Genomic DNA, 19,092 nt, shown 5'->3' with positions numbered 1-19,092 from the left:
TGCCCTAGCTGAGAACTGCATGTTCTGTTATTGAACTGAGTTAGACAGAGGTGGTGGTCTGCTATCAAACATGATCTCAAACAGTGGATCCCTTTAATGTGTTTGACCTGTACTTCTGGTAGAAAACAAAGTAATTGCAGCTTACATCCATTGTACAGAAAGTGGCAAAGACATGAAGTCAGGAATATTATGCATTTCAGCAGGTTTCACAGCTAAGAATTTAGCCATTTAGGGCAGGGCTGGGGTGAATGAGGGACAGCAACAGCTGTCAGATCAATGAAAAGCCACAGTAGCTTGTTGGACCAAGACATATCTTGTATTAATCTGTAGAAACAGGAGAATTTCTAGAACTACACTACCCTGTACTTTGTTTTGGCCTTCAGGTAGCTATGATTCTGAGAGCACTAAAAGGACAATTGAGTCTGATTGAATATTATTGTCCACCTCCAGCTTGATGGAGAAGTGTATAAACCCCACAATCGGATGCTTAACTATTACAGAAACCTGTTGGTGGCTAAAAAAAAAAAAAAAAAATCTAGAAAAGGAATTTAAACAAGGATAAGAAAAGGAAGAACTAATGAGAGCCACAGGATTGTCTGCTTTTAAATATCAGTAAACGAATTCAGCAAAAGAAAAAAGCTGAAGAATACAGTATTTCACGTATCTTGGCAAAAGTCTTGAAGAGGCAAATTATAGACCAAGGCATATAAATGAGAAAGTACTTAATAGCAAATATATTTAAAAAAACCCCAAGTCCCCAAAACCTATACTGCATAAAACCTCAATAAAGAGTCTGTTGATAAGCTGCAGCAGACTCTAGGTTCATTCTGTGTTATAGGATCCTGCTATCTTCTAGGTCAGCTAAGAAGCCTAATCCTGCACTTTATCCCAGCAAAACTCCTTGTTGCAAAAGATTGCATTTCCTTATTTTACATGCATTATAAAGTTCATATTTACAGATTGATGTAAGTAATTATATAAAACAAAGTACGCTGCTTTTAAATATATATACTACAACGCCCATCTGCTGAAGCTAATGCAGATAACTCATTTAAATAGTAATGATTATACCTCTTATTTAAGCTTCTGTTCATATCATATGAGTAGTGTATTGTATCAGTTTAAAGCTTGCTTATTAGAGTATTTGTTCAATTTTTCTTGGTTCATCACTTATTAGGACTACAACCTTCTAAAGCTAAACTAGAACTCCAGAAGCATCTAACAACACTAAATAACCAGGAGCAGGCCTCTCTTTTTGAGCAGGTTCAGGTAATGTGTGTTTTTTGTTTGCTAGTTTTGTTTCTAAGTTAAAAGTTACATTGCTATGGTTTTTATTTACAATCTGTGTCCAGCATGAACGCTTTTATTTTCCTGAGAATTGTTCTTCAGCTTCTTACAGTATTCAGTGACAATCTAGAAATCTCCCTTTGTTTTAAATTCTGGGTCATTCACTATTGTTTCTAGGGCTGGTCAAATCTTCAGTCTAAATTGTTTTTCTGATGGAAAACTGGATTTTTGACTAATGAAATTTTTACAAAAAGTGTCTGTAGAGAACTTTACTTTTCATCAAAAAATCAAGTGCCAGAACGTTCAATTTGGAGATGTGAAACGTTGTTTTGACACCTGTGATCAAAACAAAAGGTTTTGATGTTCCTGAATTGATACTTCATTTCAGCTTGGTTTGTTATTCAACCTGAATCTAAATTAGGGCTGTCAAGCAATTAAAAAAATTAATTGCGATTAATCGCACGATTAATCACGTTGTTAAACAATAATAGAATATCATTTATTTAAATATTTTTGGATGTTTTCTACATTTTCAAATATATTGATTTCAATTACAACCCAGAATACAAAGTGTACAATGCTCACTTTATATTTATTTTTATTACAAATATTTGCACTATAAAAAAAAAAGAAATAGTATTTTTCAATTCACCTAATACAAATTGCAGTCTCTTTATCATGAAAGTTAAACTTATAAATTTAGAATTATGTAAAAAAAAAAAACAACAAAAAAACCCCTGCATTCAAAAATAAAACAATGTAAAATTTTAGAGCCTACAAGTCCACTCAGTCCTACTTCTTGTTCACCTAGTCAGTCAGACAAACAAGTTTGGTTACAATTTGCAGGAGATAATGCTGCCCACTTCTTGTTTACAGTATCACCTGAAAGTGAGCACAGGCGTTTGCATGGTATTGTTGTAGCCAGCATCGCAAGATATTTACGTACCATATGTGCCAAAGATTCATATGTTCCCTTCATGCTTCAGCCACCATTCCAGAGGACATGCATCCATGCTGATGACAGATTCTGCTCGATAACAATCCAAAGCAGTGTGGACGGACACATGTTCATTTTCACCATCTGAGTCAGATACCACCAACAGAAGGTTGATTTTCTTTTTTGGTGATTTGGGTTTTGTAGTTTCTGCATCAGAGTGTTGCTCTTTTAAGACTTCTGAAAGCATGCTCCACGCCTCATCCCTCTCAGATTTTGGAAGGCACTTCAGATTCTTAAATCTTGGGTCAAGTGCTGTAGCTATCTTTAGAAATCTGATATTGGAACCTTCTTTGTGTTTTGTCAAATCTGCAGTGAAAGTGTTCTTAAATCAAACAACATATGCTGGGTCATCATCCAAGACTACCATAACACAAAATATATGGCAGAATGTGGGTAAAACCATGGAGCAGGAGACATACAATTCTCCTCCAAGGAGTTCAGTCACAAATTTAATTAACGCTTTTTTTTTTTTAACACGCATCATCAGCATGGAAGCATGCCCTCTGGAATGGTGGTTGAAGCATGAAGAGGCATACGAATGTTTAGCATATCTGGCACGTAAAACCTTGCAATGCCGGCTACAAAAGTTCCATGCAAACGCCTGTTCTCACTTTCAGGTGACATTGTAAATAAGAAGCAGGCAGCATTATCTCCCATAAATGTAAACAAACTTGTTTCTCTTAGTGATTGGCTGAACAACAAGTAGCACTGAGTGGACTTGTAGGCACTAAAGTTTTACATTGTTTTGTTACGGAGTGCAGTTATGTAACAAAAAAAATCTACATTTGTAAGTTGCACTTTCATGATAAAGAGATTGCTCTACAGTACTAGGATGAGGTGAATTGAAAAATAGTATTTCTTTTGTTTGTCATTTTTAGTGCAAATATTTGTAATCAAAAGTAATATTAAGTGAGCACTGTATACTTTGTATTCTGTGTTGTAATTGAAACCAATATATTTGAAAATGTAGAAAAACATCCAAAAATATTTAATAAATTTCAATTGGTATTCTATTGTTTAACACTACCATTAAAACTGCAATTAATCATGATTAATTTTTTAATTGCGATTAATTTTTTAGAGTTAATTGCATGAGTTAACTGCGATTGATCGACAGCCCTAATCTAAATATTTCAGTTTGTTGAACCAAATCAAACTGGTTTGGTTTTGGAGTAGTTTCACATTAATCTGTGTCCTGCTGAGTTGTGGTGACTCACGGGAGTAATAGTTTGGGACTGTGATGCATCATGGGAAAAGTAGTTTTATCAGGAAGAGAATGGGAACATAAGGCACATGGAAGCTCAGGCAGACTCACTTTAATGTGGAACTAATCCAAAACTAAACTTTTTGACAAACTGGAATATTTAGATTTGGGTCAGCCTAACCAAAAATGAAACATTTAGTTTAGTTGAGAAACATAGTAACTCCTGGGTATTTGGGGGCTAACTGGCACTAGTGCCTCAGCTGACAGGGCATTTCTGTAACCTAAGCTTGTCTTATTGCACTGAGGTCCCTAAAACATATCCGTTGAAGATGATTTTTATTTTATTGTAAGGCTGTAGAAATAATCCACTGGATAAAACATAACAAAAAAAATCTGTCATCTCTGCACTTTTTTAATACAAATTTTGGTGGTCTGGGATTTTAGATGCAGTGAGTCCTTACAGCTCAATATGTTTTCCTGATTTCCATTTTAGAGATAATTATCTTTCTAAAAATATTTTCCGTAACCAGAGTTGCTCCCAGTCACATTTTATATTTGCTCATAGTATATCCCATACATTATGTATGTAATTGTGAGAATTTCGGGAATTTAAAAAGCTTCACCTTTGTGATATGTACTACAGTAGGTTACCATTTTAAAAATATTTTCTCTTCTAATAATCCTAAAGGCTAGGTGGAAATCTGAATAAGCAGAGATAAATATTTTCATCTGGTCTCCCCTCTGATGTTCCTTAATAATAGATTGCACCTGCTTTAGGACCAGTGCATTAATGCATTCTAAACTCTCTTGTGGTTATAACTGAGTATCTCTATAACCAAAACAACATTTAGCTAAGTTGGCAGGTATACTTGCAATTAATTAATTTAATTAACAGTAATGATTTTTTTCTAAATGTTTTGAATATTTTTGGGCAAAATATAACAGTTGCTTTGGGTATTTATTTTTAATTTAAACTACTTCAGAGCTTTAGGATTAAAAACCAATAGCAGGATTTAAAATATAAATTTAATCTTTGAAATCTGGGTACCTGCCATGTTCTACTGAGGTGCTTGTTACAAAGGTGAAGTTTTATATAATGAAAATTGGATCCATAGTAAAATGGTCAGATAACTGAGAGAGAAATATTACATATGCACTACAGAGGTAAAACTATAATTTTATTTTGGAATCATATTGATAAATGATATTTATACTGAGAATTATTCTAGCTATGACAATGTTATAGTTTCTAAAATATGCTTCAAATGACTTTCAGCAGCTGATATCTGCTGCTGTTAGTCACAGCATTGTGTGGTATTTGTGAAATATCGTTAAAATATTGATCTGTGTTGCTGCATTGCTTGAATCACTGGCGTCCTCTAGTGGAATTATACAGCAGCATCAACTAGATTATACTATTCAGTGTGCATTAACTACCCACTGGCAATCACAAAAGTTAAAATAGAGGGGAATAATTTTAAAGCTGTTATATGAATGCAGCTCTTATTTTTCCATGTGTTTGTTTGTTTTTTTAAAAGAAATTAAGACCAAGGAATGATCAGAAAGAGAATGAGTTGATTATCTCTGTTCTAAGAAACATGTATGAAGAAAAACAGAAGGATCATGTTCACATTTGGGAAGCAAAGCAGGTATGAGAGCTTTCATTTAAAAAAAAAAAAAGTCTTTTTCCTTTCCTACTAACTTCTCAATGGTGAATTTCCATCTTTGTATTTAAGGTTAAATTAACACTGAAGTGAAAGCCCACTTTGCTTTTTCTTGGTGGGATATTTATTATTTAACGTGTTTATTACAGTAGAGCCAACTGAGAGTCGGGTCCCATTGGGCCAGGCACTGTGCAAACACAGTACAAAGACAGGCCTTGTCCCGAAGGGCTTACAATCTAAATAAACAAGACAGACACAGGGTTTGGGGAAGGGGTAGAACACAGAAGCAGAGTGAACAATGGGTTGGCAGCAAATGTCATTTTAGTCCCATAATTTTTTGGGGGGTGAGTTTACTTAGGAGGGGATATTCTAAATGGAAAGAAAGTGAAGTGGAGGGGGACAGGGCAGAGAAAGCCAGGGTAAGGAGGGGCAGGTGTGCAGTGAAGCTGAGGTGGAATCACTGAGGGAGGGAGAGCTGGAGGGTTGGAGCAACAGCCACTCAGCAGTGGGCAGAGAAAGTCCAGTCAGAATATACTTGTATAATCCCAAGTGCTAATAGCAAGGTGGGAAAAGATATAAACCCTTATGCTTTGGAGCATAAGAAACCCACTTGTGGCACTATCCACTATGGAGTCTCTTGTATCTTCCTCTGAAACATCTGGTACTGGCTGGTACCAGTCTAGATGGACCACTGGTCTTTGCAGTTAGTCTATTCTTATCTTCTCAATACAGTGGATATAGAAAACATTCAAATGAAAATACTACATTCCGTCACAGTTACTATTTACAGCTGAAGCATATATGTGTAATTTCAAAAAGACTCGGGTCTCATTTTCTGTTTCCCTGTTAGTCCCAGGAGAGTTCAGTGGTGAATCAAGCCCGCTGGAATTTATCCTGAGGAAGGACTGCTGAGGTTGCCCAGTAATATGGGGGATATTTCTTTGTTTGTGTGGAAATATCATTGAGACTGATGCAAACAGAGGTTGTTGTTAAACACTACTGCAGAACTGACAGAGGAGACAGTGTTCTTCACTTGAGAAAGGAAGGACAAAACTATAGTTCAGTCTTTTCAGTCTTTGTCTACACTAGCACTTCTGTCAGTAAAACTTTTGTCAGTCAGGGGTGTGAAAACAACACCCCCTTGACTGACAAAAATTTCACCAACAAAAGCACCGTTGTGGACAGTGCTATGTCCACGGGAGACGCTTTCCTCCTGACATAGCTACTGCTGCTCGTTAGGAGTGGTTTAATTATGCTGGCAGAAGACCTCTTTCCTGCCAGCATAGAGCGGCTACACAGGAGATCTTACAGCTGTGCCGCTGTAAGGTCTGTAATGTAGACAGAGCCAAAGAGTCTGAAGGATCTGGGAGGTAACCAACATTACATGCAATATGGGTAGAAAAGAATGTGGGCAGATTGCCCTTCAAATACAGGTATTGTGGCCAGGCATCTCCCCAGTCTCGCCAGACTTAGCACTTCCCCCTCTGGCCGTGGCAAGGCCTGGGGTAAATCAGCCCCACCCTGGACAGTGTTTGTCTTCCCTCTCTGTGTTTACTTGTCAGTATTTTCAAGGTAGGCCTCAGAGCAGGCCCAAGGAGGGTCTCCTCTACCAAGCAAAAGGAAAAAAAATTACAAACACATTTCCCGGCCCCCTCACTGAGGGGTGCATGTTGTCATGTTGTTGGCCCTGGGGTGTCAGTCCTTCCCCTAAATAGACACTCAGGTTTAGTTTTCAGAGTAGCAGCCGTGTTAGTCTGTATTCGCAAAAAGAAAAGGAGTACTTGTGGCACCTTAGAGATTAACCAATTTATTTGAGCATAAGCTTTCGTGAGCTACAGCTTATACTCAAATAAATTGGTTAGTCTCTGAGGTGCCACAAGTACTCCTTTTCTTTTTTCAGGTTTAGTTATTTCCCCTATGGGGAGGACAGCAGCCTCTCACCCTGGAGAAGCCTGTCTCCCTACTGCCACTAGCCTTGCAGCAGCTTCTCTCTCCTCCCTCTCTCTCGCCAGAGGAGGGGTTTTAAAATATCTCAGGCATGGATGAGTTTTTAAAAAGAGACTAGTGATTTTGAATGTCTCAGTTTTGGGGTGCCCAACTTGAAATATCTTAAAGGGGCCTGATTTTATAGAAAAGGCTGAGCACCCCCTCTGCCTCTGAAAACCAGTCCCCTTTAAGGTGACTCAATCTGGGCACCCCAAAACGGAGGCATTCAAAATCATTTCTTCTAGTCATTTCTGAAAATCTTGGTCAACATTTCTTTCAGTATCTACCAATAGCAGGAAATGTACTGTAATGCCTGCTCCAGGCAGTCTCCTCCTGCAGGCTAGGTACACAGTGAACACACGGGAGGGTCAGACTCATTGAAGTCCCTACGTGAAGCAGCCTGGAACTCTGCTCCCTCTAAGTATTCAGACTTAAAGCATGAAGTAATTGGAGAGGCATCACCCACTTTTTTGTGACTAGCTCTGCATTTATTTTAATCTTTGATCCTTTTATTACTTATTGGTTAATGTGACAAAGTTCCTCCTCTGCCTTGGTGGGTCCTGCGCTTATTGGCAGATTTGCGCGCCTCAGAGGTTCACGGCAGCCCTCCACTTTTCCACTTCTCCACTTTTGTGGCTCAACTCTGCCATTCACTCAGTTAGCCTCATCACTGGCCAGCATGGGGAAAAGGAAGAAGAATAATCCAGGCAGTCTCTGCTGATCCACCTAGTGGATCGGGGAACAGGCCAGAGACCTTCCCCTCTGGTGGAACCCGCAGGCCAGGTCAACTCCTCCAGTATTAAGTAGGGAGTTGTGGGGATGGAGGGATGGGGGGAACTCGGGCCCGCCCTCTACTCTGGGTTCCAGCCCAGGGCCCTGTGGATTGCAGCTGTCTACAGTGGCTCCTGTAACAGCTGTGTGACAGCTACAACTCCCTGGGCTACTTCCCCATGGCCTTCTCCCAACACATTCTTTATTCTCACCACAGGACCTTCCTCCTGATGTCTGATAATACTTGTACTTCTCAGTCTTCCAGTCGAACGCCTTCTTGTGCCTCTTGCTCCCAGCTCCTTGCACGCACACCACAAACTGAAGTGAGCTCCTTTTTAAACTCAGGTGCCCTGATTAGCCTGCCTTAATTGATTTTAGCAGCTTCTTGATTGCCTGCAGGTGTTCTAATCAGCCTGTCTGCCGTAATTGTTTCCAGAAAGTTCCTGATTGTTCTGGAACCTTGCTAGGACTTTGAGTGAGTTAGCTGCAAGAACGCATATCACTCCCCCAGGGAAAAGGGACCTACTTAACCTGGGGCTAATATATCTGCCTTCTAGCACTCTCTTGTAGCCATGTGGCCTGACCCTGTCACATTAATTATTAGCATTGCTGAGAAAGCAGGAAGAAAACTTCACATTCTTGTTTTATGATTTACTGTTTTTGTCAATTCTTCAGTCATTTGCATGTCTGACAGAAATGTGTGGACTTAGAAAGAGCAGTGTGGGCTGAGGTAGGACAGGAGGAAGTGGTGTTTGGGTTTTTTTGTTAACAGATGTGAAATATTTTCATTTGGGATTAGTGCCAATTATTTTTATCAAATAGTTTCAGATTCTAAACAGTTGGAAAGTGGGTGTTTAAGGAAGAAGAAGATACCTTAATATAAAAACTCTCTGTGGATTTTAATGCTGCTGAGACATGCTGTAGTCTGTTTTTTTAGCTCTTGAAACCCAAAAATAATAATCTGACGCTTGTAAAGATGCCAGAGTTGTAGCAGCAAACTTGATTTGCCTCTCACCCAACCATTCTTCTTAGTAGAAAATGTCATATCTACTTCGATCTTTTATCTTCAGAGCTGTGGAACAGTAAATACCTTTGGACTTCATCTCTCAAGATGAATAACCCAAACACCCTGAATTTTTTTGCCTTCTCTCCTGCATTGCTACTCACACTTGCTTTCTGGGTGAGGAATCCTACTCAGGTTCTCTATGTTAAATTGGAAGAATTTAAATTTAAACAGCTGCAAGAGATTTCATAGAACATTAATATTTTTGAACCAAACGTCCTTTTCAAAATAAGTGTTTTTCACCAGAAAACTGCAAGGTCTTTTTAAGTAAATGGCTTGCTATGTGGGGTTGAGGAGAGTTGAGTTAGAGGGAAAAGATTGAATTCTCTGTTTGGGGGATTGGAAATAGGATATAGTGTCATTTTGTTTGAACTGTCAACAGCCTGGATTAGTAATGACCAAAACTTACTGCTGTCAGAGAGCTGTTCACTTGTCCATTTGATATCAATTGGTCTAATGCATTCACATCTCTGATACTGTTACCATTGTGTATATCTGGCACTAATGCTGGGAGCCTCAGGAGAAAAGTTCAAGATTTAATGGACACCGAGAATTACTCTTTGGTCCATATAGTTGATAAGACTAGGTTAGGTCTAACTAAGGTTAGGTTTGAGGCACAACATTTATCCCTCCATCCCACTTCTGTGGTGCTACACCTGTTCTGTGTTCAGTTTCCAGAGCTGTCCGTCTTTCACAAGCACTAAAATTGGGCTTAAATTTCTAACCAAAAAAAAAAATCAGCTGTAAGTTGACTGTCATCCGTAATGTGGAAGTGTTCCTCATGGTGACATATATATGCAAGAGTTAAATATTATGTGTCTTCCTGGACCTCAGTGCACTCTGCGTTCGAAGGAATAGAGTTGGGGGAGTGATATGCGTTCTTGCAGCTAACTCACTCAAAGTCCTAGGACACGATTGCCATGAAAAATAAAATAAATAAATTGGTCAAGTCTAATCTGAGGTGTTAAAATAAATAATTCCCCCACGACATCCTGAATCCATTCCTCGTGTGCTTACAGATGATATAATTGTGCTCTGGCATCGAGGTAAACATGTGAAGAGACATATTTTTTGTTATGAAATACAATATTCCTGGTACTCACTATACTTCACTTAACAAATAAATGTCGTTTGGAAAAGAGATTCCCAGATCTAGTAGTAGGTTAACTCAATAAGCTTCAGTGCTGTTATGCCAGTAGAAACACAATGCATGAGAGGATTCAGAGCTTAGTACAGTTTTGGTTTAGAAAAGCTTGGAAATGTGCTACTAAGATGTCTAAAATCTTTCATGGAGTTTTTGTTCTGTACAACCCTGTATTTTACACCTGCTTTCTTAAATATTATAGGCTTCACAGCCTTCTGGAGAGACTACTGGAAATGAGATGCCAAGCAGTGCTCCCAGGTTCAGACTAGATATGTTGAAGAGCAAAGCTAAACGGTCACTAACAGAATCATTAGAAAGTATCTTGTCACGGGTAGGTATCTTTATTTGAATTGACTTTTTTTGAGTGACAGACACATAGTGTACATCTACTTTTGTTTCCTTCCAGGGCAAATTATTGAACAATTATTAAAGATAGTTCTAGAAATACTTAGGTGAACATGGGCTTTGTAATGAAAATCATACCTTTCTAAGATGGAAGAAGAGAACAAATTAGTGGATAAAGAAGCAGTAAATATCATTTTAATGTGGGCTTTTCAAAAACATCACAAGAGGCTATAAAGGAAGCTAAGCAGTTATGGCATTAGCAGTAAAATTCTCTCATTGATTTAGAAACTGGTTAAGAGAAATAGAAAAATCTGTTCAATTTTTAACATAAGGAAATTAATAGTGGGCTAACCAAGGACCCTTAATAGGAAAGATTTTTAAAATAATATTTATTAATGACGTGGGATGGGGAGGAGACAATGTGGTGGCGAAAATCTGTAGATACCACAGAATTATTTGTAAGTCAGGCCTATAGAAGATTAGGAGGAATTTCAGAAGGCGCTTACAGAGATAGGTATTTGGGCAATATGATGGAGGATGAAATTCAATGTAAACAAGTGGCAGGTGATAAACACTGGAAGGAACTCTTTGAACCTTTACACACTGATGGTCTCTCAATTATCTGTAAACACACTGAAAAAAAGATGCAGATATCATGGTCAGATGGCTGGCAATATTTGCTCAATACACCACAGCAGTTAAAAAAACAAATAAGATATCAGGTTGTATTAGGATAAGAATGGAGAAAAATACTGAAAATATTATAATGCCACCACTGAAACCTCTGGAACCCCTTCTCTCTGAATACTGTTATTTTGGTCTCTAAAAGGAGATATCACAAAGTAGAGAAAGTCCAGAAAATGGTGTGGCAAGAATGATTAGGGGCTTGCAAAGATTTCTATATGAAGTGAGATTGAACATTCAGGACCATTTAGTTTGGAGAGGTGATGGATAAAAGTTGACAAGATAAATTTTACAAAACAATAAATGGGAGAGAAGATTTATCATGGAGTGCCATTTATCCTTTCTCATAATACAAGGACAAGGAGACATTCAATTAAATTAATGGCAGGTCTATGCTAGAAGTGTTTTGCCAATTTAGCTATCCCTGTATACTGCACTGGCAAAGTGTTCTTAGCATGGATGCAGTTCACACTAGCAAAATTGAATTTTTACCAGCATAGCTTATTACAACTTCCCACACTGAAGCAAACTAAGCTCTCCCAGCAAAATCACAGTTTTGCCAGGATAACTGTGTCTACTCTGGAAATTTTTGCTGGCATAGATATACTGCTTACAAATCACACTTCATCACTTCCCTGACCAACATAGCTATCCCAGCAAAAGTTTATCATATAGACCGGCCTAGGATGATAAAAGAAATATGCCCTTACACAACATATGATAACTAATGAAGATCTCTGCCATAAAATACAAAGGCCTAATTTACATTAGGAGAGTTTTGCTGGCAAAACCCTCTTGTGGACACTGCTATATCGGTGTAAAAGTGCCTGATTGGCATAAGCTATATTGGTATAAGTACAAGTTGTGGACGGATATGTTGCACCAATAAGATAATGGAGTGGAAAGTGAATTTATAAAATTTGCAGATTACCCCAAGAAGGGAGGGGTTGCAAACACTTTGGAGGACAGGTTTAGAATTCAAAGTGACCTTGACAAATTGGAGAATTGGTCTGAATTCAGCAAGATGAAATTCAGTAAAGTTAAGTGCGAAGTACTACACTGGGGAATAAAAAATTAAATGCACAACTACAAAATGGAGAATAACTGGCTAAGTGATAGTACTGTTCAAAATGATCTGTGGGTTATAGTGGATCACAAATGGAATGTGAGTCAACAATGTGATGCAGTTGCAAAAAAAGACTTATTATTTTGGGGTGTATTAATGGGAAAGTCATATATAAGACACGGGAGGCAATTGTCCCACCCTACTTGGCACTGGTGAGGCCTCAGCTGGAGTACTGTGTCCAGTTCCAGGTGCTACACCTTCAGAAATGTGTGGACAAATTGGACGGAGTCCAGAGGAGAGTGACAAAAATAATAAAGGTTTCAGTGTAACAGCCGTGTTAGTCTGTATTTGCAAAAAGAAAAGGAGTACTTGTGGCACCTTAGAGACTAACCAATTTATTTGAGCATAAGCTTTCGTGAGCATCTGATGAAGTGAGCTGTAGCTCATGAAAGCTTATGCTCAAATAAATTGGTTAGCCTGTAGGGTGCCACAAGTACTCCTTTTCTTTTTTTAAAAATAATAAAAGGTTTAGAAAACCTGACCTATCAGGAAAGGTTAAAAAAAACTGGGCATGTTTAGTCTTGAGAAAAGATGACTGAGGGGGGATCTGATAACCATCTTCAAATATGTTAAGAGCTGTCATAAAGAGGACAGTGATCAATTGTTCTCCATGTCCACTGAAGGTAGGACAAGAAATAATGTGCTTAATCTGCAGCAAAGGAGATTTAAGTTAGATAATAGGGAAAAGTTTCAAACTATCCGGGTAGTTAAGCTCTGTAATAGGCTTCCAAAGGAGACTGTGGAATCCCTTTTGTTGGAGGTTTTTCAGAGCAGGTTGGACAGACACCTGTCAGGGATGGTCTAGGTTTACTTGGTCCTGCTTTAGTGCAGGGTACTAGACTTGATGGCCTCTTGAGGTCCCTTCGAGCCCTGCATTTCTATGATTCTATGAGTATAACTGCATCTACATTAGGGCTTTTATTGGCATAGCTATGTCAGTAAAAAAAATCACGCCCCTGATCAATATAACTATATTGATAAACCTTAAGTGTAGACCAGGCCTGGGGCAAAAAGGTTAGTAAGATTCAGAAAAAAAATATTAATTATTCATGGTAATGATGATGTCAACAGTTACTCTATTGCAACTGGAATAAAACTTCATACAGGACTTTAACCTTTGTGCTTCAGAACATAAGCCAACTATTAGCTGCCTGTGGTCAAGAGCAGGTTTGCTCCATAGACATACTGTTGCATAACTATCCATTATCAGGTTGCTATGCATTCCTCTGGGTAATCCAAAAGGGCTTCAGTCCAAGGGATTGTACCAAACTCTATGGATTTTCACTCTGACCTAGAGACATGCAAATCAGTATAACAGAGGTGATGTTTGTTGGGACAGTCTACGTGAGTCCAATGTGCTGATGTAATCTTCAATTCTCTGTACTAGTCAATTCCTATCTTTGCATTATGATGGAGATAGCCTAATGTGAAAATTCATTTTATGGTCTGAGGGAGGTGCTGTAATAATATTTGTAATTCAAGCACATGATTATTCAAACCGTTTCCACATATATATTTTGTAGGATATGATGCTACCAACAGCAATCCTGGCTGAAAAAAAGAATAATTTGGCCTGCGTGAGTGTATTAATTGCTAGGGTCCTTAAAATATCTGTTGCCTTCCTGAAGGAAGCACCTGTTTCTCATGGAGAGGCAGGTTATTCTTAGGCATTTCAGGAAATTGAATATGATACTGGCAGAATCAGTGATTTAACAGTTCCAGCAAGGATGTTCTGTTGGAATGCAGTTTTTTGTGTTCTAATTCTGATTGCTTCATATACTTTATTTCTAAAGGGTAGTAAAACCAAAGGTTCACTAGAAAGTTCTGGAAGTGTGGATTTGGACAGCTCCTTATCCAGTACATTAAGCAGCACAAGTAAAGTAAGTAATCACCATAGTGAGTGAATAAATTGAGAATCTTCTGCTAACCTTTTTTGTAACATTCACAGTTAAAGTCATGTGATGTGTTGGTGTAATCAGTCTATTTTAATGTCTTATATTTATTATTTTTTCATGAATTCATGAATAAAAAATCTGATAGATTGTGTGGGAAGAAAAACAAAACACCAGACATGAAAAATGTAGCTATACGAGTAATATGATACAATTTGGTACTAAGAATGTGCTTTTTTTCTACCAAGGGGAACTCTGTTCTTGCATGCTGGCCCACAGGGCAGATCCTTATTCCCATGCAGAGCCCAAAGAAGTCAATGGTGCTTTGCCCATGATATCAACTTGCAACATCAGGGCCTAAATTCCGTCTTCTGTTCACCCCATTGCTGCAGGCAACTTAAAGAAATGTGGGTAACCAACTCAGGTGTGCACTCCACACTAAAATGCATCTGAATCCCCTGAGCAATGGTATGATCATAAACCACATCCTTAGACATGAGACTACCACCCCACACTGGAATCCATATGGGCTACCATTAAACAATAACAACCCATACTCAAAGGGTTCCACATTCTGAAAGAAATCTTTTCCAAACCCTCTTTTCATGCCTTCAAACAGTGCCCCCTCCAAACTTTCCAAGCTAATCGTCAGAAGCAAGCTCCCCACTGACCAGGACTCACCTACTCAAAGCAGCACCAGACCCTCCCATAACAGCAGATGCAAAACCTGTGGACATATCTCCACTGCTACAATGATCAATACTCCCCACAACACATCTTTTAAGATCCATGAGTTCTACACGTTGCTATCACAACTTGTTGTGTACCTCATCCAGTGCATTAAATGCCCCATTAATCACTATATGGGTGAAACCAGATAATCACTCAGGGCAAGTCTGCAAGAGCAATGGCAAGAACTTTTCTGCTGGCATAGTTAATCCACCTCCCCGAGAGGCAGTAGCCATGTCGACGGGAGAAGCTCTCCCATCGACCTAGCGCTATCTACATTGGGAGGTTAGGTCGGTTGGGGGGCATGAATGTTTAAAACACCTGACCAATATAGTTATACTGATACAGGCCTGTAGTGAAGACCAGACCTAAGCTCTTGAATAAACTCACACAGAAAAATCATAAAAGACAAAAACACCGTATCATCCTTAGGTGAACACTTTTCACAAAACAAACACTCCATACCTGATCTTTCAGTCCTTGTCCTCGAAGGAAACCTGCACAACACCTTCAGAACATGAGCCTGGGAGCTTAAATTCATAACTCTGCTAGACACTAAAAATCATTATCTAAATAAAGTCAGTGGATGGATGCATCTGGTGAAGTGAACTGTAGCCCACGAAAGCTTACGCTCAAATAAATTTGTTAGTATCTACGGTGCCACAAGTCCTCCTTTTTTTAGTGGATTTATGGTTTATTACAATCTGAAACCCTCTAACCCCTCCTTTTTTTGTCCTGTGACTGCACGGGTGTTAATGTGCCACTTCACGTTGAATGGTCTCTCATAATGTGCTAATTACTTGTGCTAAACAATCCGCTCCACCTTGTTTAGCTGTGACACTCAGAGGCTAGGTCTACACCGAACTTTAGTCAGTAAAACTTTTGTCGGTCAGTGGTGTGAAAAAAACACCGCTCTGACTGACAAAAGTTTTACTGACGAAAAGTGCCAGAGTGAACAGTGCTTTGCCCGCCAACAGAGCTGCTGCTTCTCATTGGGGGTGGTTTTATTTTGTTGGCAGGAGACCTCCGGAAGACAAAGAGCAGCTACACCACGTACCTTACAGTGGCACAACTGCTTCTGTAAGGCATGCAGTGTAGACATAGCCTACGTACCTTTCCCAGACCTGAAGAAGAGGTCTGTGTACCTTGAAATCTTGTCTCTTTCGCCAACTGAAGTTGGTCCAATAAAAGATATTACCTCACTCACCTTGTCTCTCTAATAAACAGCAATTCTGAGTTAACATGTTGAGAGATCATAATGGAATTTCTTATCCTGGCACCTTCTCCAAGAGATGGCAACCTATATCTCCATGTCACTTTCTCTTTTTCAGAAATTTTAGGCTGTCTTTAGGCATTTTGATTATAAATTATCTCTTTTCTGGTGCTAAGAAAAAATGGGGTTAGTGGGCCCAATTTGGGCAATTGTTCATTCTCTGAGATTGCAACAATGAAAGAAACTGATGCGTCAGCTTCAGGACTGTTGATTCCAGTGTGGTGATTAGTTAACACCACTGAAAGTAAATGCAACTTTTTGGATTTCAGTGAGAGTTGTACATTCAAAAGGACTGTAGAATTAAACTTCTAAATGTAAAGAATTTATATATTGATGGTATGGTTTCAGATTCTAGTAAAATAAGTTAAATATGAAGCAGAGAGGAAGGATGGTCTTGTGGTGTGGCCACTGACCAGTCAGGAGACTTATGGTCAGTTGTTGGTTCTGCCATACGCTTCCTATGTGACCTTTAATAAGTCCTGACTTGAGTGGGCCACAGTTCCACTCTTAGTGTGCCTGTGCCTCAGTTCTCCATTACAGGTCTGTTGTGAAGATAAATTCCTTATTTGTGAGGAGCTCAGATACAATGGGTATAGGGTCAATATGAGTACCTAGATAGACTCATGCATCTGCATTTGTAATCATGAATGATCTTTTTAAAAGAAAAAGATCTAATAAAAAGTGCAGTTTTATGTTAAATCTTTAATGTAAATGGATTCTGTGTAGTCTGAAATGCTTCCTTTTACATTGCAGCTTTTGTGACAATAACATACCATATATTCATTTGTCCCTTTCTTGTCTCAGGTTTTCCTCTTCAAAGTGTTGAGGATAACTACTATGCAGCCTTTTTTTCCTCTATAAAGCATAGATATAACAGCATGTGGCTGCCTTGCTGATTAGTAATGAAACATTAAAGGTTAGGTCATTGTGTGAGATACCATGGCCTAAATGTTCAAACTATAGTGTCTAAAGTTAGGTATCTAAATAAGAGTTGTCTGACTTGGAGAGTTGTTGAGCTTCCACCAGCATATTGGGAGATGCAGGTTCTCAACACCTTTGAAAAGCTCAGCCACTCTTATGTGGGTGCCTAAATTTAGGCAGGAAAGCTTGTAAGTGTTGGCCTGTATTTATTTTCGGGAAATGTTCAGCTGGGATTAAAAATAGTCTTCTTCAGAAATAAATGCCTTTGTAGCAGGAAGGAGATTTGTTTATGGTGTCAAAAAATAGACCTGGGATAGAGAACCTCAAATTATTATTTATAAATCATATTTTACATGGATGAATATTTTTATATTGCTAGGAACCATCTTTGTGTGAAAAAGAAGGCCCACTTCCTCCAGAGACTCCTGCCAAGGCCAATGGATCTGTGGGAGATCTCTCCAGTGACCCAGTTAGTCACCCCATCGAACAGCCTGATAAATTACCTCAGCAAGGGTTTCGCCGGCGAGCAAACACATTGAGTCACTTGCCTGTCGAATGCCAGGAATCTTTGGAACCAGTTGAAACATCACCATCTATTCCACAAAGGAAACTTATGAGGTATCATTCAGTGAGCACAGAGACCCCTCACAAGCGAAAGTAAGACTCATTTTAAAAGCAGGATATTGTTTGATAGATATTTGGGGCAAATTATGGGATGTTCATTGCATACCAGGTATGTTCATTTAGCAAAAGAGAAACATAGTGCTTAGTGTTAGAGCAGTGTGTCGTCCGCTTAAAACATGTTATGTTTAAGAGCGCCTTTTCCACTCATTTGGTATTGTTCAAGGAGGGAGACGAAACATGAAACTTGCAATTCCACAGTAAGTGTCAGAAAGCCATTTTACTACACAAGCATGATATAAGTGGATGATGAGAAGTTAGTTTGCCTGTGCAAATCAATGTGAAATAGTTCTTGCTGGGTGTATCTGAGAGCAGTCTAAATAAATGCTGGCTTTGTGGTACCACTCTATTTCATATTTATGAAGAGGAATCCTGTTTAAAAAAATAATAAAATTCTCTAATTGATGTCAGAGGACAGACTCCTGTCCAGTTTTAACCAGCCAGTGCAATAAAAGGAATTCTTGATTCAGCTGCAAAGTTTCACTAACAAAAATAAATTGTTAATAGTCTTCATGCTAATGCTCTTCAGATGTCCTTCTTTAAAGGCTTGCTTATCATCCGTGAAATCTCACTAAGCTTTATGGGACTTCCCCTCCATCACCCCTCTCCCTCCTCCCTCTCTGGCTTTTTCCAGTTACTGTGGAAACATTTTTTTCTGCAGACTTCTGTTTCTCTGCCAAAACTGCTGGTATACACAAGCTAGACAGTAGTAAATCTGTCTCTGTGCTGCCTCACTTTTCCTTGCAGAAGGCAGGGTGATAAAGGTAAATGCTTGAGATAGATGATGACAGTGAAAAAAGAGAATTGTGATATTTAAAAGGAAACATAACCTGAGTTCCCTTTTTGTCCCTTCTTTGAACCTTTTTGTTCCTTAAATGCTAAATGGCTTTTGTGGTGCAATTTAGTACTTGTTGGTTTAACTTTACAAGTGCGTCCTTAAAACTTTCTACTTGCTTCTGCTTTCTCAGTTCATTCCTATCTTACTGTGGGACTATAGCTAAAAGTTGAATATATGTTTAATTTCCTTTGCCATTCCTGTTTTGGTCCCATCCTAGGACTTCAGTGGGAGCAACTCAGGGCACTTAATCCTCAAAGGATTGGGCCCTTAGTGGTATACTATGGCAAGCTAGTAAGAGCAATAAGTACATGATGTAGGGAAAATGGAGCTCTCAGAAAAATGTGTAGTAGGATAAAATATTCAAAAGTGCCCAAGGGACTTAGGACCAAATCCCAATAACTTTCAATGAGATTTAGATTCAATGAGATTTAGATTCCTAAATTACTTAGATTCCTTTGAAAAGTCTTACCCCTGATTCACAGGTAGT

The 19,092-nt window shown here is 38.7% G+C and overlaps 1 protein-coding gene across 1 annotated transcript in view; it reads left to right on the top strand.

Moving 5' to 3' along the window:
* TBC1D1 (TBC1 domain family member 1) overlaps positions 1-19,092 on the top strand; it is a 246,980-nt gene that overhangs the window by 94,688 nt on the left and 133,200 nt on the right. Inside the window, exons 7-11 of the mRNA XM_074951553.1 lie at positions 1,178-1,269; positions 5,027-5,137; positions 10,319-10,447; positions 14,065-14,151; positions 17,466-17,743. Coding sequence (XP_074807654.1) covers positions 1,178-1,269; positions 5,027-5,137; positions 10,319-10,447; positions 14,065-14,151; positions 17,466-17,743 — 697 coding nt within the window. The remainder of the gene's footprint in view (positions 1-1,177; positions 1,270-5,026; positions 5,138-10,318; positions 10,448-14,064; positions 14,152-17,465; positions 17,744-19,092) is intronic.

This window comes from Natator depressus, chromosome 4, assembly GCF_965152275.1.
Source record: "Natator depressus isolate rNatDep1 chromosome 4, rNatDep2.hap1, whole genome shotgun sequence".
Taxonomy (NCBI): Eukaryota; Metazoa; Chordata; order Testudines; family Cheloniidae; genus Natator; species Natator depressus.
Note: the sequence above shows the minus strand (reverse complement) of the source record. Positions and strands in the feature narration are given on the sequence as shown.